At 54.9% G+C, this 20,590-nt stretch overlaps 1 protein-coding gene across 1 annotated transcript; it reads left to right on the forward strand.

Annotated features, from left to right (window-relative positions):
- The first annotated feature begins 16,239 nt into the window (after positions 1 to 16,239).
- LOC135891052 (protein FAM170B-like) lies at positions 16,240 to 17,804 on the forward strand. The gene is made up of 2 exons (XM_065418540.1): positions 16,240 to 16,309; positions 17,020 to 17,804. Exons 1-2 carry the CDS (start codon positions 16,240 to 16,242, stop codon positions 17,802 to 17,804), a joined length of 855 nt encoding a protein of 284 aa, XP_065274612.1.
- Positions 17,805 to 20,590: the final 2,786 nt, after the last annotated feature.

Here is a 20,590-nt window from a genome sequence, read left to right on the forward strand (position 1 = left end):
TCAAGTCCCTACCTATGGTTCCCCGTCCAGAGGGATCTCATTAAATTGGCACTGCTCTGGCTCTACCTCTCTCAGACATCATCTGCAAACGGTGTTTTAAGCGCCCTATCCATGATACCTACTCTGAGTAGGGACAGTTAACACGGTGTCTAAAAAAAGCCAGCAGCCCACCTACCCTCAAGCTCCCACGGCCGCTATGACCCATGGGGCTGGCCCGGTGCTGGTGGGAAGTGTTTGCAAACTTTCCCTGGCTCAGACAGAGTTAAGGAAATTCAGTAACCAGGATCCCGACATGAACGTAAATCCCGACCCATTGCGACTTAAACACACTGCTCGCAAAAACGTATTGGTGACGGGGGGAGCGGAAAAGCCCCCGACAGCTCGTGCCCTCGCAGCTAACGGCTGCTGCATAAGGACCACAAAGGCAGCAGGCCCGGAAAGAATTTGTACCACCAGTGTCAGAGGTCATTGCATCTGGGAGGCAGCAGTGCCAGCAGATGCGCTGTATTTACACAGGCAGTCACTAGAGGGCGCTGGCGCCATTGTATTGTTGCCTTGAACCTGTTGCCCAAAGCACCTTACGCTTAGGCTCAGATTCATTTTTACCATTGCCACAGGCTGGGTCCTGCCATTTGGACTGTCGGGGCTGTGCGGGGCTGTGATGACTGTGATGCCGGAAGCAAACCCCTCCCAAACAGCCTGGCACGCAGCACGCTCCCTGCACCATCCAGCTGCCCACAGTGCCCCTCTGCAGACCAACGGGTACAGCCAGGACCCTGTCCCTTCCCCACGCTAGGTGGGGGCTGTCTACTTTGTCCATGTGCCTCTAGGGGAACAATCTGCTGCCCTAAGCCATTGTTCCTGGCAGCCTCCTCCTCTCCCACCCCCCAGGGGCGGACCCCAATCCAGCCCCTAATTAGCAGCCATAAATCAGTCCCCTTTCTAGCAGACAACTCCACTGGTGCTCCCGGGGGGATCTGCGGCACACTGAGGTGATCACCTGAGCGGGCGACACCGTTCTCACTCCTGCTGGCGTCGCTCAGGCTGTGAGAGCTCGCGGGGACATTTCTGTAACACACAACAGCCCATCCGTTAGTCCGGTAGCAATCCACGTGAGGCTAACGCGGCTAAGCCACTGGGCCACTCTTCAACCTCAAAGATTTGAAAAGGACGTCCCAAAGCCTTGAAAACCGCCACTGGGACTGGGTCGCGTTAACCAATGGCTGGCAAAAGGCCAGTGAGAGGAACCACGTGGAAGCTGGATTACATATGAATCAGCATGTCTGGCCAAGGCATCCCGGCATGTTTAGAGATTAGCTACTGACTTTACCAACCCAATGGTACGTGGCTTTGAAAAGCCACAGGGGAACTAAAGTCCCAGAGCTTGTCTGCAGGGGGAGATTCACTGGCATTATCATACCAGTATACTTATAGTGGATCAGGATGTGAACTGAACTTAACTTGAATTAAGGCCAATTTTATTCCAAATTAGAGTGTGAACATAGGGGATTAATCCAGTTTAACTAATCCAGTTTTAATTCACACCTTTACTGGATCCAGATTAATGTTCCTGTGTAGACGAGGCCCAAGATAAAAGCAAATGAGCTGCCAGTCTTCAAATACAGTAATGAGAGATCCTTAAAGTCCCTCCTGGAAAATCTAGCTTTGATTTCGAGTAAGATAATGGCAGAAATAATGCGTGGAGGCCTCAAGGATGATGGGACCATGAGCAAACGACAGCGCTGGGGTTAGGTGAGACAGGCTGTGCCCACAGCTGAGGAGGCGGTCAAGATTTCATACAGTGACTAGTGATTTTGAGGGCCCATCTTCAGACACATGCAAGAGGCCTTATTTTCAGTGCTTATTTTCACCCTCTGAAAATCGGGCCTCTTTAAACTGTGTCCAGTTGGGGCCCAAAAATCGAGGGACCCAAAATCGCTGGGCACTTTTGAAAGTCTTGGCTGGGTGTCTGAGCCAATCGTGCCCAGGGATTAAAAACGGCGCTGGTCCCTGCACTAAGAGGTGCCACAGCAGGCCGATGGACTCTGAGGTGGCATCGCGGGAACCTCTGAACCGCGGGGAAGTGCTGCATGGCGACTTGCTCTCCCTCTCAGACACCACTGGCAACATGAGCCATCCCGAGCGAGTTCATAGTGTTCTACAGGGATGTGTATTGTACAGCGTCGGGGCCCATCTCTGTCACCTCCCCTAGTGACAGAGCAGGGGATAAATGGCAGGACACCACAGCAGCAGCGGAGGCCAAGCTGGGAGGGGTGGGTAGCCCCAGGGAGGAGAGAGAGCGGAAGGAGAGCTGGAGCCATGGGCAGAGAACGGAGATCCCACCTGAGACAGTGAGGGAACGCAGGGCGCGCTCTCAGGAGTTGCCCTGTCTCTTGAGGGACATCCACGCTGTAGATCCACCTTCTGTCAAAGCAGGTGAGCCCGTGGGTGCCAGGGAGAGCCCGGACAGCAGAAGTGGGAGAGGAGAGCGCTGGCGGGGGGAGAGGGGGGGTTGCATTGCAATAAACCACCAGGGAATGACGAGCTCACAGACCTGTAGGTAGCAGAGCCAGGGACTGGGGCAGCGAAGGGTCTTCACTTGCGGGGACGGGAGAGTCTGGCTCTCCAGGTGAGTGTGGTGGGTCCTGGCCGCCTGCCTCTGGCAGACGCACCGGACCGCCCCTGGTTCCACACGCAGCCTGGCTGGTTGCTGGTCTCCCTGGGGCGGGGAGCTGGCGGGATGCTGGAATCAGAGGCAGATGGGTGACCGTCACCGCCGGGCAGCCCCCTGCAGAGCCCCAGGAAAGCCAGCAGTGCCCGGCCCTAGGGCAGGAGAGGCCAGTGGGCAGCTAGTGACCCTGTGCTGGAGGAGCTGAGCTGGCCGGTGGCGGCAATGCTGCGGAGAGGCAGGGATGGGGCTCTCAGAGTCTGCTGCTCTGCTGGTCAGTCTCTCCAGGGGAGCAGAGCCGTGGATTGGGGACCTGGCTAGCAGGGGCGTAGCCAGGTTCTAAGAGCAGGGGGAGCAAACACACACAAAAAGGTGCTACCCGCTGCAAAATGCTTCAAGATGCTCAGAGAGAAGCATAAGTACAAAGTACTATGATGAAGGACCCGTGTCATATCCTTGTAAGTGCCCCCTGCTGGCCACCCACTAACATTGCTGTGAGGGGCATTCAAGCCTATGAGCGCTTTATCCCTGGGATAAAGAACAGAATCCAGCCACTGCCCCAATCTCGGGATCCCTAGGCCCACCCTTAGGGCACAGACTTTGGTGCATGTTGGAAGCTGCTATCCAGCTACCTAGTCCCTCTGGTTGCTTCCCTGACCCCTCTGACTTCCTGATATTTAAACACACCTCTCTCCCAGATCTCCAAAAGGTGTGATGTGTCAGTTTTAGCATTTGTCACGGAGTGTGGGGGGACACAAGGCCCTGCACCCCCGGCTTCCTGCGATTCACCATGACTCTCAGCCAGCCAGTAAAGCAGGTGGTTTATTTAGACGACAGGAACACAGTCCAAGACAGGTCTTGCAGGCACAGACAACAGGACCCCCCTCAGTTAGGTCCATCTTGGGGTCTCCCGGCACCCTAGCCCCCTTGGGAGGTCAGAGCCCCGTCTGCCTCCCAGCCATGTCACCAGCCAGCTCTTCCCTCTCTCTTCAGCGACCCCTCCCACAGCCTTTGTTCAGTTTCCCGGGCAAAGGTGTCACCTGGCCTCAGCCCTTCCTGGGTTCCCACGTTACATGCTCCGGTGTCTTCCCTCAAGACCAGTCTCCCATCCCCCAGTGCAGACCGTCCTAGCCAACCTCCCCTGCCTTCCCAGCCAACACTCCCCACTCAGCATTCAAAGACCACATTAAGAACAGTCCCAGTTTGTCACAGCATTGAACCCCTCGGGGACATGCAGTAGTTGTGAAGAGCGAGACACTTTCCTGAGAGTCTAACACATTAATGCACTTTTATACTTAATCATGCAGAGCACAGGAGAGCGCAGATCATACAAAACAATCAACACTAAACTCATGTTCCTCACCGCTCCAGGGCATTCTCTGGGCTGGGGTCCAAGTCCCTCGGCTTGTCTGCAGTCCTTGGGCTCAGGAAAGTGGGCATGAGGCTGCTACATACTGAGGAGTGCTCCAGTCCTTTAAAAAAAAAAAAGAAAGTACTGGAACATGCTTCCAATGCCACCGCTAAGTGATACTGGCAGTACCCAAATGCCATTGCAGCTCTTCAAGAAGGTGCTAGAATGGCGTTCCGGAGTGTTCCGGCACAATTCAAGCCCCGGTGCTGAGTGACCTCTCTCGCTGGAGCCCCGTTACCTAGCTTCTGTAACCTTGCTCTTTCCTGCCCAGTGCTTTCTCTTCCTGTAGGACTCCTATTCGTTCTGCTCCTGGTACAGTTTTCCAGTACTCCTACCTTCCCTCCCCTTCCCTCCTAGAGTCAGCTAAACTGGTTTCCTAAGGGTGCAGCTCACTCATTATCCCAGATGTTTACATCTGAATAGGGTCGTTAAGTCCTAAGCACCTTCTTAATGCATCTGTTGGGTGCATATGTGCTCCAGGGCCTGTCAGCAGTATTGGCTCCACTGGTAGAGAGACATTCACAATACAGCAGGTTTGCATAATCAGCTTCACAATATCAAGCAGAATTCATAAGTTGTACAGATCTAGCCCTAATCCATCACAGGAGGATCCTATGGGACATAGTTGATGCTCAAAGGATAGCTCTTCTATGGCCAAAGAGGAATGAGAAGCAAGCATAGCCATATAAAAAGGTACACTAAGTACTAAAGACTAATAGGGAGTGATACTTAGAAAAAACAGGAAAGCAGCAAGACTTAGGGCCAATAAGCCCCGAAGTCTGCTTTCAGTTACCCCCAGGCCTCCCCAGTCTCATGTTGGGGAATATGGAAGAATAACCAGTTCAGTGTTACAGCCCACAATGTAGATCCCCCCTGACCTGGGCCAAAGAGGGCCATGCTTCCGGAGAACCTCGTTCGCTGTGTCACCAGGGGCTCAGGGACGCAAGCGGGGGCCAGGCACCTCCCACAAACTCTGCAGTCTTGCCTCAGCGTGCCCAATAAAGATCTCTCCCCCTCCCTGCCCCTCTTGGACCCCTTCCCAAATCCCCGCCCCGACTCCGCCCCCTCCTTGCCCCTATTGGACCCATCCCCAAATCCCCGCCCTGGCCCCACCTCTTCCCCAGCATGCCCCATTCCCCCTCCTCCCCTCTCCCTCCCAGGCTTGCCACGAATCAGCTGCTCAAGCGCTGGGAGCCAGGGGGAGAAGCAGAACGCTGCAGCGCCCTCAGGGGAGGAGGCGGAGGTGAGCTAGGGGGCGGGGTGGGGACTGGGGAGCTGGGCTGCCCGTGGGTGCTCCAGCCCTGGAGCACCCAGGGAGTCGGCGCCTAAGGCGCCACTTTGGGAGAATGTGCAGTGGGGGAGTGGCCGCTCCCCCTGCTCCCCCCCAGCTACGCTCCTGTGGCTAGCACTTCCTGGCCAACATTGGGTCAGTCATGCCCCCCACTTCTCCACAGGGGCAGGCACCTCTGTGCATGGGGTTCACCCCTCCCCCAGCAGCGCTATCTTCCCACAAACCCCTTGAAAGGGGAGCTGAAGACAGGCTTCTGTGGAAGTGGGGGTGCTGGTGCCCCAGAGCCGGTGCCCGGGCGCAAAGCCCAATGCAGATGACCCCAGTGTCCCACAGGATCCATGACCTGCTGGGACTGTCCCCTGGAGGGCGCTAACCCCGCCCCGACAGAGCAGGTCAGGAGTTGTTCCTCATGGGTGTGGTGCTGGACTTTCTCCCAGCGGGGAGGGGGGTGCTCTGGCCCAACGCCGCCCCCTCCCCATGGCAGGCGTTTCTAACTGGACCCCTCAGGCAGGCGGCCGGGCACACGTGTGACCAACTCTGGGCACATGCCATCTCCAGGCTGGCCGACAGCAATCGGCAGAACAGCCAATGGGCCCCCTGGAAAGGGATGGCTGAGGTTTTTGGGCGGTGCTGCTGGCTGCGCTGCTGGGCATGCGCTTCCGGCTCGGCCAGGGCGTTCACGTGCCCACCCGGCTGCCTTCGCCGCAGCCAGTACCACCCTGTGCGTCCCTGGGAGCCCTGCGGCCCACCCACGTGATTTAAAAGGGCCCAGAGCCATGGTCGGTGGGTATCAAAGGCAGGGGGAGGACATACCTCCCCAACAGACTTGTGTGGCCCTGCCCACACTCAGGCCCCTTCCTGCTTCCTGGGCTGTGCTGCTGGGGGCTCTTCCCCCCGTGGCCGGGGCCCCAAGCAGGGGGGGGGGCGGTAAGGGGAACTGGCCTGTGCTCTGGGGATGGGGGTGGGGTGCGTCTCCCGCTCACCCTCCCTCCTGGCACTCTGGGGCTGGCAGCACTCGGGCGGCCTGGGGGTGTGTAAGGGGGGGGCTGGCTGCTATGCCAGGAGGGGGGGGGCACAGCTTCCCATATGACACCCAGGGAACCCCCCGCTGGTGCCGTCCTGCAGCAGCGCGGAGATCACCCTTGTTATTGCACATACCCCTTGCTCGGGACAGGTTGGCCGTGAGGAGCTTTGCACCCAGCATTCAGAGCTGCAGGCAAAGTGCCACCGTGACCAGCCAGCAGTGGGGCGTCCACAGAGGAGGGACAGGCTGAGGAGCTGGGTCCTTCTGAAGTCTGAGCAGTTCTTGGTGGAAGGCACACTGCAGGCAGAGGCGGTCCGGGCCTTGTGGGAAGCTGCATTCTGCGCTGAGCCCTGCACTTTGGGCAGGACGCTGGGATGGGGAGAGTTAGAGAACAGCCACCGGGATCAAACGCCTGGGCAGTAAAACCTCTCAGGAAAGGACAAGGCCGGGGGGTGGCCGGTCTGCAGCAGAGGGCCCAGGGGAATTGCAGCCATCTGCAGATCTGTGGGGAGGTCTTGTGAAAAGGACGGGGGCTGATCCTGCCTCCTGGCCAACGAGCACAGAAACAGAGTCCAGCGACTGCAGCAAGGATAATGGAGGTTAAATATCAGGAAAACCTGCAGGACTCCAGGAGCAGAGCAGGGGACTGGACAAGCACCTGGGGGAGGCTGCAGACTCCCCTCCCCTGGGGCCCAATCCCCATTGCCCCGTGCCGTCGCTGGCACTGAGCTGGTCGGGACGAGTGGGGAAGCCGGTGAGTCGCTTGGCTCAATAATTTGTTGTCAGATATCAGCTCTTGTTAAAGATTATTAATGCAGACAAGGGGGGGGGGGAGTGGAAGAATAGGCATACTGTCACTTTAAATCTATGGCAGGGAGCCAGGTACAGGGGGCTGGGAAGGGTCAAAGAAGCAGAGAGAGACAGAGCAGCCCTGGGGTTAATCCTGCTCCCCTCACTCTAATAAAGTCCCTTGTTCAGCATTGGAAGAAAGCGACACTTCTCCTTGGTTCCCTAGGGCAGCTAGAACCCGCTGTGCCGACGGGAAGGGCCTGTCGCCAAACCAAGTGAGAGGAGGGACGTCTCCGATCCCGGTGCGGAGATGAGAGCGTCATGTACGTAAGTCACTCAAATCCCATGGGAAGCCCCCCCGCGGCGACCGTCAGTGCCAGAGCGCACGAGTGCTTTCCACGGCCGGGCTGGCTCTGCTCTCCCCTCTGTAGCATGGACTGTTTGTACAATGCCTCCGTCAGGCCCCTGAGCCTCCCAGAGCAAAGTGCAGACAAACCCCGCCCCAAAGATGACATCACAGAGACACACAAGCACGGGTGGTGTGTGAAACTCCACTTCAGGGACACGAGAGCCCCGGCCCCACCCTTTCCGCCCGAGGCCCCGCTCCACCCAGCATCTTCCACCCCCATCACCTGCCGGAGCCCTGAGGCCTGTCAAAGTCAGACTCAGGACTCACAATTTGTCAGACCACTCTGTTTATTAGCACAGCGCTCTGCTAATACATTCAGATAATGTGAGCCCCCATGCAAGACCCAAACAGTCTTATTTATACAGATAAAAGGGCGTGAACTAAACAAAGGGACAAAGAGCAAAATTGTAAAATTTACCTGGGGCACAATATGCATATCCTGCTTCCTTACTAACTCGTATCCATCTAAGGCTAATGCTTCACCAATTGCCCTTAAGTGGAGCAATTGTTCTATCTTAATGTCTGCTTTGCTGACACGTGGATCGCAGCATTTCTCATTTCTACTTAAGGTACATACAGCATTCTTTAATTCATTCTATTTCTTTAATAGAATTCGTTTCACTTTCACAATCCCGCCTTTTGGTCAAGCTTACGCAAAGACCAACAATTACTGGGTTCCACATATTAATCGTTCTTTATCTCTTCGTTCATCAGTGATATTTAACATCATCATATTAGCACACTGTTTTGGGGCAGTCACCTGGGTGGCATACCTTACACAATTCTGGATACAACAGGAGATTAACTGAAAACATACAAAAATCATTAGGATTCCAAACAGGATAGTCAGGGCTCCCTGAAACAGCCAGTTTCCTATGCCAGAGACATTGAACAGGTTACATAGCCACTTCCATAAAGAACTCAGCTCTTCATGGGGAAGATATGGGATTTGTTCTAAGTGGCTAGCGCGATCTATTACCTCACTGGTGTCGTCAGATATAAACACACAACATTCTTTTCCAATGAGAGCACAGGTCCCTCCTTTGGCCGCCAGCACTATGCCCAATGCCTGATGGTTTTGGAGGGCCATCTGTCAGATCGCCCCTGTTTCTTTGGCCAGGGTTTTTAAATTCTCTCCGGTTTCATTTGCCATTATTTCAACTACTGCTTGTAACCTCAGGAGCCTTTTTGCATGGTGTATTACTCCCCCAAGTGGGATAAGGGAACCGCCAATGGCCTCTTCCCAGGTTAAGGGGCTTATGTTATTTACATACCATTGGGCATCTGGTAAATCCCTTCTTCTTCGCCTGAAATTACGGAGGCGTTCTCGTGGGAAGTACCCTAGCACTCGGAATTGTGGGAAGACTCGGGCGGGATAACAGATACCTGACCAGTTAGCTGGTAACACAGTATAAGCTTTGGTCCCACAAACCCAATGATGGCCTATTAAGGCCGGGAAGGGTCGGTTGCACCCATTTGTCACATAGGTGCCTGCAAAGGAGGAGTAATATCCTCCAAAGGGCACAGGGTAATTCTCCTTACGAGGAGTGGTGTTATTTGCATGGCATTGAAAGATTGTATTGTTTTCACTAAGATTACTGTAGGAGGAACAGGAGATTGATTTTTCTGTTTGATCCCAGGTCGAAAAAAAAATTCATATCCCCATACCCGGCCTGCCACTCTTCAGTTTTGTTTGAATAATCCCATACACCATTGGCCACAATATGCTGAAGGCAACGTTTTTTTTCCCAGATCCAGCCCGGTCCCATTACACACCCAACACCAATGACCTTTTCCCTCCACCACACTTATCCATTTAGATACATTTATTCCCACTGCTTCCCAAGTGTCATTGTTGTTCCATGTTTTGTTAAATGGACAAGGTCCTCCAGTGAGGTCTGGGGAATTGAGTGGGATTGCCAGGACAGGAACACCAGCTTGAGAGTGGGCTGGGATGTGACTACAGACCCAGCCATTAGAAATATTAAGGGTCTGAGCTATCCACACTTGCTGCTGGATAAAACAATTGTCATTGTGGACTCCCCAGACCTTAAGACACCAGCAGCCGAGGAACAGGCGCCACCAGAGGCGCATGTTGGAGGCAAGGCCCTTCTGGTTCTGACAACCTCAAGCGAGGGAACCGCAGTCACGGTTTTACATCCACCAGGCAGCAGGCGCTAGGCTCACTAGTGCTCCTTCTCGGGCCTTGCTTGAGGTCGTCGTCTGCTTCTGGCAACACTTACGAGAGTGTAGATTGTAAGGTAGTGCAGGCTGTTCCTCTACGTCTTCTTCCGGAGTCAAAATTGACTCTGCGTGCTCCTGAGGTGATGATTGGTTCGTGGAGGGAGGTGCCTTCTTACACTGCGAAGCATGTATCCACGCTGCGATGCCAGACAGTTTAACAGCCGGCTGGATAGTAAGCAGTACCTGATGATTCTTTGATGTCCTTTAAGTCTCTTTACTTCTTTTTCCTTAACTCTGGCTATAACAATGGCCTTCACAACTTATCTTTCCTGATGCATACATTCCTCATTCACACAAACAGATTGTATTCTCAAACAGTAGTATTCATATCGAGCAAAAAGGCATTGCAAATTGAACCTTGCTAAGTTTTACAATCAATAACCAAGACAATCAAATCATACATAAATTCTTATGGGACATTAATAATCTTAGTGTCAAAAGGGGGATATGTAGGAGCAGGATTTTATAATCGCCAGTGTCACTTCTTATTTAGTCCACGTAATAGAAAATACTGGGAGGTGATATGGGCCTGTGGCTCTAGCTTTGCATACATTTGTTTTATTCAACAGCACATTTCAATTAAACACATACAATTTAAAACCAAAAACAATTAGGGGTAGTAACATTAGTATGCCAGTAGTTGTGGGAGACCATTCAGAAAATATGTTATACCAATGGTAAGCTGTTATGTCTTTCTGCAGTGGCAATTCTTAACATGTCCCCATTTGCGTGTATAATGGTTCACATTGCCTTTTTGTTTTGTTTTTAGGAACTATGTTACCTTTTAACAGATGATTGGTAACTTTCTGCCATCCAATGCCAAGATTGATCGAGAACTCAGCTAAATCAGTGCTTACAGTAAGTGGAGACTATTTGTTTCTCTATTAGATTGTCCTGTAGCTGGTATCAGCTTTTTCTGAAAGACAATAACATTTTTCTACCGCTTTTGGGGTGGCATTTATTATTGCTTAAAATATTCCTTTCTTTCACAAATACCCTTGCTGATTGCAGGCAAAACAAGAGCAATTAACTCCATATTTGCCTGTGGTTTTGTTCTATAGGCAGACCAGGTTTCAATGGCTTCTATCTTTTAAGGGTTATGGGGAAATTATTTCACTGTTCAGTCATTAAATCCATGTGTACCTCAGTCTTTTCATACAGCAGACCAAGTTTGTAATGTTTTTCCTGCTGTGTTAAGCTTTTAGTTTATTTACAGGTAATAGCTGAGAAGCATCGTTACCAAAAAGGATTTTTTTGGAAAAATCCTACACACTATACATTGTTACAGGGGTACTTATTAACATTAAACTCATTTCAATTAAAGGTATCTTGTTATACCATGCCTTTTATTTAGACAATTTGTTTGCTGACCAGGTATGTCCTGTATCTGTAGCTGCTTTGTGCTGGCAGTTTCCCTCCCCCCCCCCCCCCTTCATCAATCAGTTAGGTAATTTGCATCAACACAGACTTAGCTTTTGGATTCAAAGCCATCAGCAGACACAATTAATGTTTACCAGAGTTTTGATTCCTTTTAACTCTTGCTTCCAAAACACACACACATCTGAAAAAGAAAACACAATCTATTGTGGCTCCATTGGAGCCCTGATAGGATTTTAATTAAGTAGCATGTTTCGCTTGCATTTCTTTCACTCCTTCTATAATAGACACTGCACATGTCCTGGGGAAAATGCACATTCCTTCTATAGTTTAACGTCTACACATATCAATCATGTACCCTTATCAAAGTGACAGTCTGATTACACAGAGCCATCCCAAGGCTCAGTGTTTCTAACATTGCTTCTTTTTGTTTTGTGCACCTCACCCCTGCTCTTGTTTCAGAGGGGCACTGTCTTTATCCTTTTACTACAGCTCTCATCTGCTATTTTGTTACAAAAAACAAACAAAAAAGAATCCAGAATCTCTCCCTAGTCTCCTGATTTTGACTGCCCTGCTGCAGCCATGACTTGGTCTTTATTTAAAACCATTTTAAATTTTGTAAAAGAATCAAGTTACCCCGTAAGTGTTAAATACCAAATCCCAAAGCCAAACAACACGGATTACCTGTGTCTGGCAAAAAGGTCGTGTCAGTTTTGCAACTTTGAATTAAAGAGTCAAATGGATTTTTAGTGGCATTATTAAAAACAACACAAAACCGATTTATCTTAAACCTACAAAACAGGAGTTTTACAAACCAGGTGAGTTGGTTTAGGTTCTTAGAACCTCACATATTTCCACAGACAGAAACATACACATTTTCTTTTCCTTAACATTCCTTCTACACTGTTCTGTTTTCCATAGCTGTATATAGATGATATTCCCTTTATACATTTGGATCAGTTAAGTTCCAGTAGAACACCCCCCCGCCCCCTCCCCGGCCCATGTTCTAGCAAATTTGACTAAATTGTCCATAGTCAAATGATTTCAATCAGAGTGTCTCTTTATTTGGATTATTTACAGACATTCTTTTGGAAAAGGGCCCATTTTCCCTTCAGAATGGCTGCAAAGAAACCAAGACTTTTTTCTTTTTTTTTAAAAAAACATGGTCCTTAACATTTTTACAAGGTTTAACTGCTTAATTCTTTCCAGCCTCCGTAGAGTTAACTTTTCACTCTCTTTCCTTAAATCACTTGTTTATCTCCCTTATCAACCCAGATTTCACCATTTTAAGTATTGTTCCAGGGATTCATGCCTTTTCTTACTCCTGACACTATGCCCTTAGGGCTTCCAACCTGTTTCTCAGTTTCTCTCTTGCTTGCCTGGGCCCGATCCTGCTTTTTCCAATGAACCGTTTTTGTGAGGGATATTGTGGTCACCTCACAATTCCGAAAGAAACGTCCAAGGAAAGGGACCAGAAAGGGTGGGGCCAGCCGAGGAGCCCACCCTCCCTGCTGAACCGGTAGTGGAACACTAAAGAATCAGTTTCTGAGGCAGACAACAAAGGGGAACAGAACAAGGGGCTTTTTTTCTTCTTCTTTCTTTTTACAAAGAGATGGGAGTATGAAGGGGGTTGAGATCGATCCGGGGTGTTTTGGTTTTTTTTCCCCTCGGAGAACAGGGTAAAGGGGAGCTCTCGGTCTGGTGGTGGGAGAGGAGGCCAGAGGAGCCCTGGCCGAACCATCCCAGCTGCCCCAAGTCCCTGATCCGAGCTGAGCCCCCCCACCAGCTTATACCCGCCACCCATGCACAGAAATCTACCAGACAGACCCACATGGCACCTGCTTTGTCAGGATGAGGACACTGCTCAAAGACACCTAGAAACCTGGCAGGACCCATCAGTTTGAAAGACACCTTTGATTTTCCCAACAGATGCAGGAATTGGCAAGGAGCAGAACCCCCCCAACTGCCACACCCAAGCAGAAATCTTTCTGCTGCTAGAAATACACCAGGCCGATGCGCATGGCGTACGTCAGCAGCAGATGCCAACACCTGAAGATATGCAATCAGTTCAGAGAGAACTAGGAGTTTTATGGATCTGTCAACATTTCTTCCACGCCTCGGATATGTATGTGAGCCCGAGACAACTACTGGACAAAGCTGCAGGCTGGACATGGGCGCTTTAGCATGATGTAGCCTGCAACGTATCAAGGAGCAGGTGACCAACTATCCCGTCATGAAATACTAGGGTGTGAATGGAGAGACAGCCTGGCAGTGGAATGGGGCTCGGGGTCTCACTCCTACAACAGGGAGAGACGGCAGCTTTCACACCAAGGTCGCTGTCGCCAACACAACAAGGAAACGCTCAGTGGAAAAGGAATGTCGTGCAGTAATATTCACAGGTGATCAGGAAACCGTTTGAGTAATGTCAGGTGGGGGTTGCCAGGCCTGGAGCAGAGGTGCCAGCCACGCGCCTCTGCGCAAACATCAACTCCCCTCCTAGGGGGTCAGAGTTAACCCCTGGAACGACCACCACACATAACAGCACAACACTGTTCTGTGACCCGGGCAAAGCCCGGAGCAGACCCAGGCCAGGATCCCCAGTAGGGGCACACCTGGCTCGACACACACAGACTCTCTGCCCCGTGCCAATGCAACCCCCTCCCCCTGGGGTCAGCCCAGACGGCCCATGATCAGGATGGTGCTGGCGGGCTGGGTGAGCTCAGCCTGGTGGGTCGGTTACTGGTCTCAGCTCCTGTCTGCTGAAGGCTGAGAGTTTACACAAATCCCCTTTTGCCAGCAGCCGGCTCTCCTGCCAGCAGCTCCCGCCCTGCCCCAGCTCAGGGCTCCTGTCCTGCAGCTTCTCTGTTTTCTTTCCAAATTTCCCAGGCTGCCCCACACCATTCGTTCAACCCCCCACCCCCAGGGTCAGAGTTAACGCTGTGTGTTTGAGTGGCACTCCCCCAGCCAATCAGGTTTTTTCAGTGTAGCCTGGGGGGCGGGAGCTCTCTCCCAGCTTCACACCAGAAAGTGACTATACACCAGCTGGTGGCCCCCAAGGGCCTGCCCTACATGCGGCTGATACCGCGATGCCACAGCTCTTAGCCATCAGCTACTAGAAAGGGGCTGGGATGTGCATCACCGACTTCTTACCCAGGGCATTTACTCTGGCACTTTCCGCTCAGAACCACGTCCATTACCTGCAGCCTGGCTGCGGGGGTGGGGGGGAAGGAGGAGAACAGCTGCACTGCACAGCTGGAAAGGCGCCCCCTGGTGGGTGCCCGGGGCAAGGCCCCTCCAGCTAGAAGACCTGCCCTTCACCAGAGGCAGCTGGGTTGGGATCCCCCCCACAGCTCTGCCCCAGGGGCCTTGGCGGGTCTCTGACTTACAACAGGGCTGGATGGGAACTGCAAGGAGAGAATCTCCCCAGAGGAAAGCATTCAGTATTAACGTCCCAGAGACTGGGGAGACCTTGGTGCCTCTGTCGGCGATGGGGCCATCCATAGGCCAGAGTGCCCAGGGCTGGGGAGCTCAGGGACAGGGGGGCAGGTGTATCGGGGTGTGAGGAGCCACTGGTGGACATCACACTTCTGACCAGGGGTTCAGGTCCCTTGGGACTGGAATTGGAGGTGGGGTTGGGTGCAGGTGGCAGTTACATGGCATTGGCTGGGGTTGGCATGAGTTAAGCCTTGAGAGGCCTTTGTTGATTTGGTGTCTCTTTAGAGGACAGCTAGATCCTGGTGGGGGTCTCAGAGGCCTCCAGGGGGAGGAAGAAAAGCAACCAGGAGCCACCATTAGGTGGCTCCTGACCAGGGTACGCTTGGCCCCCCATCTCTTCTTCCCCACATGGAGCCTGCAGCTCTATTTGTGGGGGCAGGGTGGGGTGAATGGCGGCACAGCAAGGAGGCCTGCCTGGGGCACGTGGGCAGCGGAGAGTGGTGGTTTGGGGGATTAAAACGGGCTGGGGGAGGCATCTCAAAGGAGCTCTGTGCTGGGGCCGGGCTGCCTACGGTGTGCTGGGTTCGGAGTTGCTGTCTGTCTATTTCTGTTTGTCTGCTTAGACTGGCAGCTCATCGGGGCAGGGACCGTCTCTCACTCTGGTGTGGGCAGCTCCAAGCAATGGCCCTGGTCCTGACTGGGCCTCTTGGCGCTACCGTAACCCAAATCAACACTAATATGAATGGTCCTGCTCTTCAGTCTGTGCCAGCACAAAGCCAGAGGCTGATATGGCACCACCCTCCCTGATCGGACCCCGGATGGGCCCGCCCGGGCCTTGTGCAGCATAGACCCAGCTGAGTGGTTTGGCTGGGACCTCATTAACTCGGCCCTCCCTGGACGGGACTCGAGGAGGGTCGGCTGGACCCGAGAGCAGCTCGCACGGAACTGAGCATTGCCAGCTGGGATGACAATGACCTCACCCAGCTCAGAACGTCTGATGCCGTTTGGATCCAAACAGTCTGATGCCGTTTGGATCCAAACAGTCTGATGCCGTTTGGATCCAAACAGTCTGATGCCGTTTGGATCCAAACAGTCTGATGCCGTTTGGATCCAAACAGTCTGATGCCGTTTGGATCCAAACAGTCTGATGCCGTTTGGATCCAAACAGTCTGATGCCGTTTGGATCCAAACAGTCTGATGCCGTTTGGATCCAAACAGTCTGATGCCGTTTGGATCCAAACAGTCTGATGCCGTTTGGATCCAAACAGTCTGATGCCGTTTGGATCCAAACAGTCTGATGCCGTTTGGATCCAAACAGTCTGATGCCGTTGGGACCAGAACATTCCAGGACTATTTAGACCACAACAGTCTGGTGCCCCTTGGATCAAACCCTTGGCTCAGGTCAATCGTGATCCTGTCTCTGCTGCCTGCACTGTGAGATCTGGAGATTTAGCAGGAGAATTGGACCAGAACCGCCATCCCTTCCCCAGCAGAGACCCGGACCTCCTGGCTGGTGGAGGACAGAGAATCCAGAAGGTTTCGAGGATTGTGACAGGCACCAGCCTTGGCCCGAGTCCCCAGAGCCAGGACCATGGTGCACAGCCAGGGGCTTCCTGCTGAAGCCCCAGAGACGATTCCTGGAGCTGCCCAGGAGGGGTCAGGTGAGCAGGACGTTCCCTGGGCCCACAGGACACTCGGGGGAGAGGCTGGCAGGGGTCCTAGGTCAAGGATGAACTCGAATTCTCTCTCTGCCTGCTTCAGGGAGGTCTCAAAGGGGGAGGGGGAGAGAAACAGAGACCCCACCAGGGCACAGTGGGGGAAACAGACTCCAAGTGGGGAGAGACAGAGCCCTCTAAATGGTTAAATGGAAAAGAGGAAGGGGGAGACACAGACACCCCCCCACCCCAAGGGTGAAGGAGACACCAGGAAGAGGCGATATCTGGGGGCACGAAATGGCTCTTCCATGTAGAGATGCCAGTGCAGAGTCCTGGGCCCGTGGGGTAACGAGCCTAAGCCAGGGGCCTTGGAGATGGGCACAGCCAGGTCTCAGGCTGGGGCAGACCAATGGGGCAGAGCGTCCATCCCCCCCAGGGCCAGGGCAGCATCGACACCGACAGGACGTTGTCTAGGGCTCTGTCCAACCTAGTTGCCAGTGTGCCAAGCAAGGGGGCTCCGGCCCTTCCCTGGGTGCAGCGTGTCAGATCCCTGACTGGTCGCTCCCCTGATATTCGTACTCAGTGAGTCCCCTTCCCGACCCCCTCCCCCTGCCCACAGAGGCCCCTTTGGGCCTGGGACACAGGGCTGGGAGCCGGAGGGGGACGCACCGCAGGGGGCGATGGCCGCAGGAGTTAGGCTTTCATTCTGCTTTCAGAGTCGCAGAGATCAGGGGAGTCGCCCCCTCGTCAGGGGGTCTCTGCCGGGAGCTCCGTTCCTGGGGAAACAGCGGAGCAGGGGGTCTCTGCCTCTGCAGGCCCCAGGGACCCAAACCAGCAGACCTCCACAGCCACATCGGTCACCAGCCACACCTCCGCCCGCGGCGTGCAGCCTGCGGCCTCCAACCGCCTGTGTGCACAGCCCCCAGGGGATCCACCCGGCGCGGGCGTGAAGAGAAAGCGCTCGGCACGTGTCAGAGAGGCCGAGGGGGAGGGAGAAGAAAAGTCCCTGTTCTACATGAAGATCAGGGCCGTGAACGGCGTCTCGGTGGCCTGGGAGACCAGGGCTGGCTTTGGAACCATTAGGAAGCGCCCCCGCATCTTTAAGGCCAATTACAGGGGAGGAGAAAGCTTTGCCGGCTCGGACCTGAGCAGCTCCCACACCAGGTCCGATCTGGGGGACGTGGACCCCGAGTCAGAGAGCGGCGCGGGGGGGCCAGCAGAGGAGGCTCCGCAGCAGCCGATGGGAGCGCCCCCTGAGTGGCTCCTCACCCCCGAGCAGGGCCTGCGCTGCCTGGCCTGCTGCCGAGTCTTCCCCAGCCTGGAGGCCCTGACCCAGCATGTGAAGCAGGGGCTGCGCGAAGGCTTCAGCTGCCGCGTCTACTACCGGGTGCTGGGGCAGCTCAGGGCGGGAGAGCCGCCCCGGAAGAGACGGCAACGTGGGGGCCGCGAGTGCAGCAAGTGTGGGGGAGAGATACGGCGCCCACGCAAGGCTGCCAGATAGGCCTGGCAAGGACGCGCCGGGGGAGCCCAGCTGCTGGCTGAGACCAGAGACCACTCTGCCAGCGGAGACCCGAATACACAGGGTGGTGACCACAGCCAGCAGCGGTTCTGGGCACACACGCCAGTCGCTGCGCCCGGCTAGGAAGCCCTGCCCGCTGCCGGCTTGCCAGCCAGACCCGATCTCCACGTGAGGCCAGGACAACGAGCTCTGGGACTCGCCGTGATACACCCGGGCCCCTGCTTGGGAAACGCCAGCGCTACGAGCATCGGGGCTGAGAACTGGCAGCTCCAGCAGTGCCAGGCCAACGGCATCCCAGCCCAGCGCGCCAGATCCACACCAGGCTCCCCCCCGGGGCCAACAGGCCGAACCGGAGCTGCCAGGCTCCCTCCCCTCCCCCAGCCCGGAGGAGCAACCTGCAGCTCCCGCAGCAAGGCCCTGCCCGATGCCAGCAGAGCCCCAGACAGCAACGCCGAGCCCCACCCCTCCATAGGGCTCTGGCCGCACCGCACCCAGCCACCAGGGACAGGGAAAGAACTGACGCCATCAGCCAGCCTTCGCCCTGCCGGGACCCAGCCTAAAGCCTTCGCCACCGCCCAGACGTATGGAGGGTCGGTAGCAGATCCGCATCCTTAGAGACACACACGGACTCCGGCCCATCGACGGGAGGAAGGTAATGAGAAGACGTCTCTCTGCAGCATCCCCAGAGACGGACGCACAGGGCGGCTACGACGCACAGCCCCTGAAGGCTGAGCCACGGAGCCAGGAGCTGGGAGCGCACCCCACCGGCACAGACATCAGCTAAGTAACTTACTGCGGGGGTCTCGTCTGGGGGCGGGGGGAGGACGCCCTAGGTTCCCAGAGCATCTCAGGGGCTTGTGAGCTAGGGCAGGTAGCTAAATGGTCTGGGCAGGGAGCTGGAGGTCAGGAAGGCAGATGTGGTCAAGGGCTCGGTGAGAGAAAGGGGGGTGTGGGCGGGGGCATGGGTCAGGATGGGAGGAAGGGAGGTGTGGGCGGGGACTAGATGGACCCAGCCCATCCTCCCCCCACCCCACAAAATTCACCTCATCCCCTCCCCCTGCCATTACCCCTCCCTCCTTTCTCCCCACCACAAAATCAAAGTCCTCGGCCTCCCACCACGACCAAATCCCTCCCTCCCCTAGGACCCCATCTGGCTCTCACTACCTCCCTGTGACGGGGTTGGGGACTCACCACCGCAGCGTCTCCTACTGGTTGTCTCGGGAATTAGCTCTGTCCAGTGGAGCGCCCCCTCCTGGTGGTGTCCCGTCCGTCGTCTCGCCCTCGATTGGCTTCTGAGCCCGCGTCGCTCCCAACTCACGGTGTCCTCTTCTGGACCACTGCCCTCCGGCAGTGCCCCTTAGTCCATCCACACCCCCTTCCGGGGCGGGGGGTCAATCAGCAGTCAATGCCCCCACCACCATGTCCAACCACACACCCCAAAGTCTAATCCCTCTTGTCAGGGATCTGGTGTAGTCTATACTGGCTGCTCCCTATGGCCGATGGCTGGGTGTACTGCAAGGGGGGGAAAAGGGGGACTCAGGCCGACCCACTACTCTGGGTCCCAACCCAGGGACCCTCTAGTGGCAGCCGTCCTACCCTCCTTCTCTCCCTCCATCTGTCCACGTCCCTGGGCCGCTTCCCCTTTGGCCCCTCGCACCGGCTAGGCCCTTCCCCTCAGGGCCTGCAGCCTGGCAGACACCGGGGTGGAGTTACCCTCTGCTCCCCCGGGCCTGCCCAGCCCTGCGCTGTCCCGGGTGCTAATCTCCCAGCTGTGGAGCCAGACCTTCCCCTCTCGAAGACCTGGGACAAACTGCCTCTCCTCTCTCTGAGCAGCCTTCTTATAGGGCTGAGCCTGGCCCGGATTGGCTGTCTCCAATCCGGGCCCTGATAGGCTCCCAATAAGCCCTTCTCTTATTGGCTGACGGGCTGCACAGGCCCACTGGCCTGCTGCAGCCCCTTCTAACATGGGGGTGGGGCAGACACCCCCCACACTCCCCCTCCTCCCAGTCCATCCAGCCCACCTCCTCCCCAGTCCCCAAATCCACCTCTCCCCCTTCACTGTCCCACAGAGTCCAGCTCCTGTCTTGCTCTCACCCCAAAATGGTTCTGCCCTTTCCTCCCCTCCCCTCCCCAGCTCCTCTTCCCCCATCCGTTTCCTCTGCACCCCACCCCATGAGCGGGATTCAGCTGTCCCAGGTCCGGCCTTGGCTCCTGACCACGCCACACCTCGACCAGCCACAACGGAGCTAAAGCTCTTACCTGCATCTTCACTAGGAGCAGGTGTAGCTGATCCACATTAGATCCACCTGACCTAAACCCCAGCCCATGTTTTAGTCCAGGCAAATGGCCGGTGTCCTGCTCAGCACCAGGCCCAGCTCGGTCAGGTGCTAAATTGAGCAAGAGGGACATAAAAATCTGCTCGGCGGCTTTGACATGCTCAGGCTGGCGCTCAGATGCCAGCTGTAAAGCAGGGGAAACATTCTGTGCTCCAAAGTGCACCAAACGCCACAGCCGCCCGCCCGCCCTTCAGCTGAGGGGACGAAAGGCTTTCACCAACATTCATTAATGAAGCTTCACGCCCCTTGTCAGGAGTGTTAGCATCCAGAGCCTTGTGCTGCCGACCGGGAAACTGAGGCACAAAGAGGCAAAATGACTCAACCGAGTTCACACAGTCACTCTGGGAATCTGACATTTCTTTGTGCCAGACAAAGGCAGAACCCCTTCCATGCAAAACAGCAACTAACCTGGGAAGGGAAGCAGTGTGTGTG

This window comes from Emys orbicularis, chromosome 17, assembly GCF_028017835.1.
Source record: "Emys orbicularis isolate rEmyOrb1 chromosome 17, rEmyOrb1.hap1, whole genome shotgun sequence".
Lineage (NCBI taxonomy): Eukaryota > Metazoa > Chordata > Testudines > Emydidae > Emys > Emys orbicularis.